General features: G+C 35.8%; 1 protein-coding gene across 1 annotated transcript; it reads right to left on the bottom strand.

Moving 5' to 3' along the window:
- Nucleotides 1-3,249: 3,249 nt before the first annotated feature.
- Nucleotides 3,250-4,290, bottom strand: LOC107814397 (uncharacterized). Its single transcript, XM_075245577.1, has 3 exons — nucleotides 3,685-4,290; nucleotides 3,372-3,566; nucleotides 3,250-3,273 (listed from the first exon to the last, which is right to left on the bottom strand). The coding sequence occupies exons 1-3, from the start codon at nucleotides 4,288-4,290 to the stop codon at nucleotides 3,250-3,252; spliced, it is 825 nt and encodes a 274-aa protein (XP_075101678.1).
- Between the last annotated feature and the right edge of the window lie 5,912 nt (nucleotides 4,291-10,202).

The following is a 10,202-nucleotide window of genomic DNA, read 5'->3' as shown; positions in this document are numbered from 1 at the left end:
TTGGTTCGGGTCCGGAAGGATTTCGGAGTGAAATGAGACACTTAGTCTCTTAATTGAAAAACTTAAGTTGGAAAAGTTAACTGGATATTGATTTATATGTAAACGACCTTAGAATTTAATTTTGATGATTCCACTAGCTCTGTATGGTAATTTTGGACTTAGGAGCGTATCCGAAAAATTATTTGGAGGTCCGTAGTGGAATTAGGCTTGAAATGGCGAAAATCGAATTTTTGAAAAGTTTGACCGGGGGTGACTTTTTGATATCGGGGCTGAAATTCGATTTTGAAAATTGGAATACCTCTGTTATGTCATTTATGACTTGTGTGCAAAATTTGAGGTCAATCGGACGTGATTTGATAGGTTTCGGCGTTGTTTGTAGAAATTTAAAATTTCAAAGTTAATTAGGCTTGAATTGGGATATGGTTCATGGTTTTAGCGTTGTTTAGGTAATTTGAGGGTTTAACTAAGTTCGTATGATGTTATGGGACTTGACGGTATGTTTGGTTGAGGTCCCGGGGGCCTCGGGTGAGTTTCGGATGGTTAACGGATCAATTTTGGACTTGGCATTCCAGCTGAAGAATGTTGGTTTTCTGTCACCGGTATCCTTCTACGCGATCACATGAGAATGTCCGCGATCCGTAGGCTTGTTTGAGGTAGTGATGATTTTATTCTTCGTGATCGCGTGAAGAGGGCCGCGATCGCATCACTGTGCGAGTTTGTTATTCGCGAACGCGTGAAGAAGGTCACGTTCGCGTAGAGTAAGTGGAGTAGAAGTAGAGGTCACATGTTTTGTGCTTCGCGATCGCGTAGGACTGTGAGAGTGAGCTTTGCGATCACGTGAAAAAGTCCGTGATCGTGAAGGGTTAAAGCTGGGCAGTGGAAATTTGTGCTTCACGATCGCGTGTGGTTGTCCGCGATTGCGTAGAGCAAATGACTGGGCAAAGAGTTTAAGTTCTAAAAATGGGATTTCATCCCATTTTCCATTTTTAGCGATTTGGAGCTCGGAGAGAAAGAATTTTCGGGAGATTTTCAAGAAAAACAACGGGGTAAATGTTCCTAACTCAATATTGGTTAAATTACCCGAATCCATACTTATTTTTGGCATTTAATTAGTGAATTAAGTTGGAAGATTTAGAAAATCTTCTTGGTTTAAATTGAAAATTTGAGGGTCGAGTTGAGGTCAGATTTTGGTAAAATTGGTATGATTAGACTCGTGGTTGAATGAGCTTTCGAATTTTGTAACTTTTGTCGGGTTCCAAGATGTGGGTCCCACAGGCAATTTTTGAGCTAAATTTCAGATTTTGTTGGAAATTAGTATTTTCTTATGTAATTAATTCCAATAAATTTTATTGACTGAATCGAATTATTTGTGGCTAGATTCGAGGAGTTTGGAGGCCAATTCACGAGGAAAAGACATTGCAGAATAAAGAATTACATGGCTTGAGGTAAGTAACAGTTCTAAATTTGGTTATGAGGGTATGAAACCCCAAAATATATATTATGTGATTGGTTTTGAGGTGACGCACATGCTAGGTGACGGGCATGTGGGCGTGCACCGTAGGAATTATGACTTGGTCAATTCCATGGAAATGTGTAGTTGAAAAATCTGTTGATATCCGTATATTTTTCCCCGTATTAGGGAAATTGATTTATGAATCATGTTTAAATCATATGTTTACACTGTTAGGACCCACATAGGTCGTGTACTTGTGAAATTATTTGCTAAATTACTGTTTTGCACTCAGTCACAGTGTTATTTGCACATTTTAATCTCAGTCTCTCGTATTCATTATTAATGCATCATATAATTATTGTTGGGCTGCTTATCATGATTTCTGAGAGCCCGAGAGACTGGAGAAGTTGATGACTGAGTGAGGCCGAGGGCCTGATTGTGAGGATATTTATGGATCGGGTTGCACGCCGCATCATATTTCAATTGATTTATGCCATGATTGGCTTGATATAGCGCTTGGGCTAAAGGAGCCCCTCCGGAGTCTGTACGCACCCCTAGTGAGCGCAGGTACCTACTGAGTGCGAGTGTCGAGTGATGAGTGACTGTGAGGAATGAGGGACTATGAGGTTGGAGTGAATGGAAGGACTGAGTGACTGTTACTCTGACAGGATGCATTGATTTCATTATTTGCTGCATTTCAACTGTCATATATCACTATTTGGACATTTCAAAAAAATATTTTTTCTGTTTCGGTCAAACTTGATATGGCATTTCAGTGAAATCTTAAATATTGAACTTGAGGGCATGCCTACCCTTTTATATTGGAAAGTACTGTATTTGGACTTAGCTGAGAAGCTCGTCACTACTTTCAGTTCTTTATTTATTATTATTACTTACTGAGTTGGTTGTACTTATACTACACTCTGCACTTCGTGTGCAGATCCAGGTGATCCCGGATACAGTGTGTGTTGATTCTTTTACACAGTCAATTTTTCAGAGATTCAGAGTTAGCTGCCATGTTTCGCAGACCTTGTCTCTCCTTCCCTATCCTTTTGTTTATTGTATTTGGTCTCAGATTATTATAGACCACGTTTTCCAAACTTGTAATGTATAGATGCTCATGTACTCAGTGACACCAGGTTTTGGGAGTGTCTTTATTTTCATTGTTTGTGGGATTTAGTCTTAAACTTAATTATTATGTTTTCAGTATTTAAAAGAAATTGTGGGTTATTGGTGTTGTCGGCTTACCTAGTATTGAGATAGGCGCCATCACGACAAGTTAGGATTTTGGGTCGTTACACCTATTGAGTCTCTCTATCTGTACATCAGATTGAGGGTGGTAAGCAGTGCTCATGTTGAGCTTAGTGCCCAAGGATTTAAAGAGATGTTGCCAGAAATGGCTGGTGAAAATGGCATCTCTATCAGAGACAATAGTCCTGGGGAGTCCATGTAACCTGTAGATTTCTATAAGAAACCCATCCGCCTGAGTACTTGGCAAAGAAATTCCCAAGATACCCTGTCATATGCTTTAGTCATGTCCACTTTTAATACAACATTACCATATAGAGATGGTTTAATTATATTATGGACTAAGTCTTGGGTGAACATAATGTTTTTTGTGATAGACCTTCCTCTAATGAAACCTGCCTGGTTAGGAGAAACTAGTTTCTGCACCAATGGGCTTAGTCTCTGGTTCAATAGAATCTTGCATGAGAAATTACTGAGACTAATAGGTCTTAGATCTGTGAAAGACTGAGGATTGTCCACCATTGGTAATAAAATAAGGCATGTGTGAGTCAATGCTTTTGGAATCTGATTACCTGCAAAAAAAAAAATCAAGAGTCATTAGTAGTAAGCCCTCCTTTATGATGTCCCAATATGATTGATAGAATTTTTCCGACATCCCATCTGGGCTTACTGCACTCTGGGAGCTCATAGCAAACACCACCTCCCTTAATTCCTCCATTGTAGGTATTGTTGTAAGCATCTCATTATCAGCATCATTGATGATCTTTGGGATACAGTCCAGGATAGACATATCACTAATAACACCTTTCTTCGTGAATAAATTCTGAAAAAAATGAGACAGCTTCCCTAGCAATGTCATCATCACCTTCAATCAATGTACCATCATTTTTTTAATCTTCTTTAGTGTTAGTCTCATTTTTTCTTCCTTTGACTACAGAGTGAAAATATTTCGAGTTAACTTCACCCTCCACACACCATTTTACACCTGATTTTTGCTTCCAAAAGGACTCTTCCTTCTTGTAAACTCTGATTAGCATTGCATTAGCCTGGTTTAGCAAAGCCATGTTTTCAGAATTATCCAGAATGATGTTATCTTCCAATTTACCCACCGTGTCTTTCAGTTCCTTAATCCTGTCAAAGATGTTGCCAACAGTATTCTTGGACCACTCTGATAACTGTCTGCTAGTATTCTTTAACTTCAAGTGGAACCTCCACATTGGAGATCCCTGGACCTTTATATTCCAAGCTTGTTCCACCACACTTTTGAAATCAACTTCTTCAGCCCATAAATCAAGAAATTTGAAATATTTAATTGGATCCCTCTGATTAGTCTTGGCAATGAGGAAAAGAGGAGAATGATCAGACCCTGTTCTAATCAAATGGTTGAAATTAGTAGAATCAAACAAGCTCATCCATTCATGACTGGCAAGGATTCTGTCTAATCTCTTCCATATCCTTTTGCTAGGACTCCAACCATTATACCATGTAAAGATGTAGCCAGAATACCCAGGATCCAATAGCTCACAATCCATGATACACTCCAAGAAAGGCAAGCTTTTAGAATCCTGTGACGATTGTCCCCCCCCCATTTTTTACCAGGGTCCACAATACAATTAAAATTGTGGGCAATGTACCATGGTAACTTGTACATATCAGCAACATCTCTTAGACTATCCCATAATTCCTCCCTTTGCTCTGCACTCATACCCTATGCTTTCTTTATAAATATATACAATGTTTCAAATCTCTTTTTAAATGTTACTATTATTAGCGGTAATATTTTAAAATATATTATAATATTAGTTAATAGACAGAAATATAAAAGAGAATTTGTTTTGGAACTTTGATATGTGAAGGATAGTTTGACATAAAATTTAGTAGTAAGAGAAAAAATACTATAAAAAGATAAGTTTGGTTAAAGGCCAAAGATTGGTTGAGAGATATGCGACAAGCTCAAATCAAAGTTAAATCCTTTTTGTGGATGATGATAATTTATTAATCAAAATTAATATAGAGGCCAGTATAATTATTACGTGAGGTAATTATTTAAGATTAATTTTATTAATTATACTCAAATTTAGATTTTAGCTTATAGTGAATTTTGAATTCAGCTAAGTTGTATCCAGTATTCTAAAAGGCATTTTCGAGACAAGCCCTGGGGCGAGCCGACCAAAAATGCTCCAAGGCGATGGTGTGTGTGTGGGGGAAGGGGGAGGGAGGAGGGAGTCTCAAGAGGCGTATGCCCAGCAATTCGGTAATATAATACCCAATTCTCAAAAGTCAACTTGTAGTTACTCAAAATATTTAAAAAGGAACCGAAATATTAAATCTAAAAGTCAAGACATTTTTTATTGCTAGAAACCCTAATTTACGGTCTTTCCCATTTATTTATCTTATCTGCTAGTCTGCTGCTATCTCCCAAAAGCAATGAACTGTCAACTATTTTTTACAGATACAAAGAAAATTCTATTCTCCTCCATAGTAGCAAGTTCAAAATTCAAATTGCAGGTTAGTCAACTTTTTTGTTCCTCCGTGTAGAAAATTTTATATTTTTCAACTCAGGTTACTTGTATTTGTAAGTAGCGTATATGGATTGTTTTGACTATTTTTTTATGGGAATGGATCACATCTATATATAGTTTTTACTTATTTATTATTTTATTTAATTGTTATGCAATTTTAGTTATTTAAAAATATTTATTGTAACTATATTATTTTATAAAATATTAAAAATTAAATACCCATGCGCCTTACACCAGGTGCCTTCGGGGCTTACGCCTTGCTGAGGAATAAGTAAAACGTCTCGCCTTACGCTCATGCCTTGTAAAACACTAGTTGTATCCACTTAAATGAGAATCTCTCTAATAGTACTAATTAGGTTTATAATTTTGTATATACTAGTTTTAGGATACGTGTGTTGCACGTGTGTGTAGTATCTATCAATTAAGAATATATACATTGACGTTAAAATAAAATGTAATATTTGTTCAAACGATAAAAATATTTTTTTCTCACACTGACATAGTAATTGTATTTAATATCTTCTGAATATGCATAGATGATGAATTTAGTTAAAATAGTTGGTACATTATTTTGTAGTTATGAATACATTTTGTCTTCTATTATTTCATCCTTATTTCTTAAAGTTTGCATTTTAACCAATTTAATTCTTAATAGTATTACTGATTTTGTTTTATATTCTTATTTCTTTTATCGTCGATGGTCTTTTTATGAGAAATAATTTATGTACTCTAAGATTTGTGTAAACTTGAAAACTAATTTTACTTATTTGATGAATATGGAAAGGAATAAAATTGGATTATTTTTCTAGATAATTAATTTAAATCCGAAAAAAGTTAATTCAAATACTTAATTATCTTTTTAATCACTAAAAGAAATAATATATTTCTTAAGGATTCAAATTATTAATATTAGCTCATACCATATATTAAATATTTAATTATAACTATATCTTTATCTACAAAAACTCCATTATCAAATGATAAAATCGAATCTTTGCACTTTATGTTTGTCGTAGTGTTATTAAATGACTTTTGTCAATCACTTTTTTCTCTCTTTCTATTGCTCTTATTAAATATTTTGTAATTATTTTTTCTAATTATATTTTAAATCTATATTAAATTTATATCTAAGCAAATTGTATGCGAAAAATAAAATTAATAGTCAGTGGACCAATCTCACATAGGCTACTCACAATATTTATAGGTTAATTACAGATTTGGAATAAAGAACAAAGCAAAATGCTTCCTCCTTCTTCAATCTTTTTATTTTATTTTATTTTGTTTTGTTTACATCATAATTGTTCACCTAAAATTTAGCACAATTATGCAATCTCTTTTGAGCCAAAAATTGTTCAACTGTAGAAATTTCTGTCACGACCCAAAATCCCACCACAGGCGTCGTGATGATACTTACTCTCTAAGACTAGGTAAGCCGATTATAATTACAATTCAAGCTTTTTTTTAAAGGAATTTAATACAAGTGTCGAAACCAAAAGCGGAAACAAATATAACAACCTCCCAAGACTGGTAATATTGAGTCACAAACTCTAACTGAATACACGCAATAATCTCGAAGATCGAATATACAATACTGTTTGAATAAGAGTTGACAGTATAATAAAATAGAAAGGCTCCAAGGGACTGCGACACCAAGCAGCCCTTCCTTGAATCCTTGCGATCACACTCTAATCTCTGTCCGAATCTGATATCTCCAATACCTGGCTCTGCACAAAAATATGCAGAAGTGTAGTATGAGTATACCACAGTCGGTACCCAGTAAGTATCAAGACTAACCTCGGTGGAGTAGTGACGAGGTACAGTCAAGACACTCACTAATCAAATAAACTGTGAAATACAACAATATACGATAATAATAGAAAACAAATAGCAATGATGGTAACAAGAATCAATCAGGGATATGAACAACAAGGCCACAATAACACCATAAATATTGCTCAAGTAAATAAGGAACACAAGTACAACCAATTAATCAAGTCCCTCAAATATACGTCATTCAAATGTAAATCCTTCAAATATAAATCTTTCAAATGTAAGTTTTTCAAATAAACATCTTTCGAATATAAATCTTTCAAAGTAAATTCTTTTGAATATAAATCTTTCAAATAAAAGTCACTATGTGACACCTCATCTCATAATCATAAAATAAGGGTTTCAGCCTACTTGCATATTTTCGAAACACGGGTCTCAGCCCACTTTCATATTTTCACGACACCTCGTGCCTATATCTCTTTCACAACAGCACGGACAACTCACGTGCCAAAATATCAATATATAAGATCCGCACAGACAACTCACGTACCAATAATAAAATCACAATTTACTCACGGCACCTCGTACCCACATTTCATATCATATCTGCACAGACAGTTCACGTGCCAATATTATAATCAATACACACACCCCAGCACCTCGTGCCCAAGCTTCATATCACAACTGCACGAACAATTCCTGTGCCAATAACATAATCCGCCTGACAATAGCCACAGGCTCACAATTTCAATATGGATCGAACTATTACCAAGTTTACCGAAACAACAAGACAAATTACACAAGATATAAAAATAAACACAAGGAAAATCACAAACATCACATGAAAATCACCAGCACAATAACCCCACATCATCACATAAAAATTACCAATATAATAACCTCACATCATCACATATCATCCCTGACAATAGCCATCCTTATCTCTCATATAGCCACCCGTATCACTCCATATAATAGCCACCTTTATCCCTCCACCCTGTCAATATCAATAGCCACCCTTATCGCTCCTATAGCTTATCGCTCCTATAATAGCCACCCTTATCACTCCACCTAGACAATATCCCAACACACATAACAACAGTGAAATGTCACCCTTATGCCCGCATAATATCAACAATGGAATATCACCCTTATACGCCACATAACATTAACCCAAATCACACAATAATTTACACAAAAAATTATCACAACAACACCACATAATCAACTCGTATTTACAAATTGCCTGTAGGCCACAACCTTTCCAAAGGTACAACGGAATCAATTAATTTCCCAACAGGTAGCTCACGGCTCAACACAATGTATATAAAACCTCAAAAACAACAAGGATGGAAAAATAACTCAGCATGGGACAACGCCTTCTTTAATCCAAATTTTAGATAAATATATTAATGCCTCTTTTTAAAATTATTTAATTAATTATTTGCAGATGAAAAATCCATAAAGTAATTATTTTCAGGAAATGTCAACTCAACAAACACACGGGATTCACATAAAAATCAAAGTTGAAATCACACCAAATTATCATATAAAAATAAATTCGACAAACAATGTTTGAGGCATGGAAAATAGAGGATTTAATAAGTGCCAACAATTTTTTAATTTAATATATAAAAATGCCTAAGACTTTAAACCAATAAAATTTGCACATATAAACCTGAGTACGTACTCGTCACCTCGCGTACACGGCTTTTCACATTTCACAAATGGCATATACGACTCAATGCCTAAGGGGTAATTCCCTCACTCAAGGTTAGGCAAGATACTTACCTTTACGAAGTTAGGCCGATATTCCAAAATGTCCTTCTTGCGTGAAATGACCTCCGGACGACTCAAATCTAGCCAAATAAATTATATAACTTCATTAAAATTCATCGAAAATAATTTCGGATAATAAAACGTCGACTTAAAATTTCACTTTAGAAAGTCAACCCGAAGGTCAATGCGGGGCTCGTATCTCGGAACCCGAAAGAACGAAATTCGAATACCCATTCCGATACGAGTTCAACCATACCAATTTTATCAAATTCCAATAACAAATCGTCCTCCAAATATGTATTTTTCGTACTTGAAGAGTTTTACAAATTTCTCCATTTTCTTCCATTTGATTCTCAATAAATGATGAATATAGCTATAGAATCAAGAAGTATGATCACTTTCGGATATAGAACACTTATCCAAATCAAAGTCGTGAAGAACTCCTCCAAAATCGCCCCAAAACCAAGCTCCAAAATCCCAATTGGAAATGACGAAATGACCATTTTTGTACTTAAACATTTTGTCTAGTTTTGCTTCTGCGGATAGAAATTGTGCATCTGCGAAGCCGCTTCTGCGACACAATCGTCGCTTCTGCGGAGAATACTGTCCAACAGCCCCATCGCACCTGCGGAATTTCTCTCCGCTTTTGCGCAACGGAGGTGCGAAAATTCTCTCGCTTCTGCGCATAATGTCGCTTCTGCGACGAACCTTTCGCTTCTGTGAAGCCGTTGAAGCGTGAAATGTTCCGCTTCTACGAAGTCTCCCCAGCAGCCTTCCCAGGTCACTTCTGCGATGAGCACCTCGCTTCTGCGAGGTCGCTTCTGCTATCAAGCTTTCGCAGAAGCGATTGCACCAGCAAGTCCAAAATTCTAGCATTTCCTTAAGTTCAAAAATCGATCTGTTAACCATCCGAAATTCATTCGAGGCCCTTGGGAACTTAACCAAATACACCAACACGTCCCAAAATACAATACGAACTTAGTCGAGGCCTCAAACCACGTCGAACAACGTCGAAATTATGAATTGCGTCTCGAATCGAATTATGAGTTTTCAATTCTTCCAACTTCTATTATTTGCGCCGAAACGTATCAAATCATTCCGGAATGACTTCAATTTTTTCACACGAGTCATAAATAACATAATGGACCTGTTCCAATTTTCGGAATCAAAATCCGACTCCGTTAACAACAAATTAACCTTCAGCCGAACTTACTGATATTTTAAAACTTCAACTTTTCCAATTTTCGCCAAAATGCGCCGAATTGTCCTACGGACTTCCAAATCTAAATCCGGACATACGCCTAAGTCCGAAATAACCATATGAAGCTATTGAAATTATCAAAACTTCATTCCGCAGTCGTTTACACAAAAGTTAAATCTCAGATCAACTCTTTTCATTTAAGCTTCTTAAATAAGAATTGTTCCTCCAT

This window comes from Nicotiana tabacum, chromosome 23 (assembly GCF_000715075.1).
Source record: "Nicotiana tabacum cultivar K326 chromosome 23, ASM71507v2, whole genome shotgun sequence".
In the NCBI taxonomy this organism is placed as follows: domain Eukaryota; kingdom Viridiplantae; phylum Streptophyta; class Magnoliopsida; order Solanales; family Solanaceae; genus Nicotiana; species Nicotiana tabacum.
This window is presented reverse-complemented; position numbering and strand designations above follow the sequence as displayed.

Coding starts and splice junctions, on each gene's coding strand:
- LOC107814397 (XM_075245577.1), bottom strand. CDS start 4,290: ATGGGGGGGGGACAATCGTCACAGGATTCTAAAAGCTTGCCTTTCTTG. Junction 3,567..3,684: donor TTTGGAAGCAAAAATCAGGT/GTAAAATGGTGT, acceptor CATTGATTGAAG/GTGATGATGACATTGCTAGG. Junction 3,274..3,371: donor CTATGAGCTCCCAGAGTGCA/GTAAGCCCAGAT, acceptor TTTTTTTTGCAG/GTAATCAGATTCCAAAAGCA.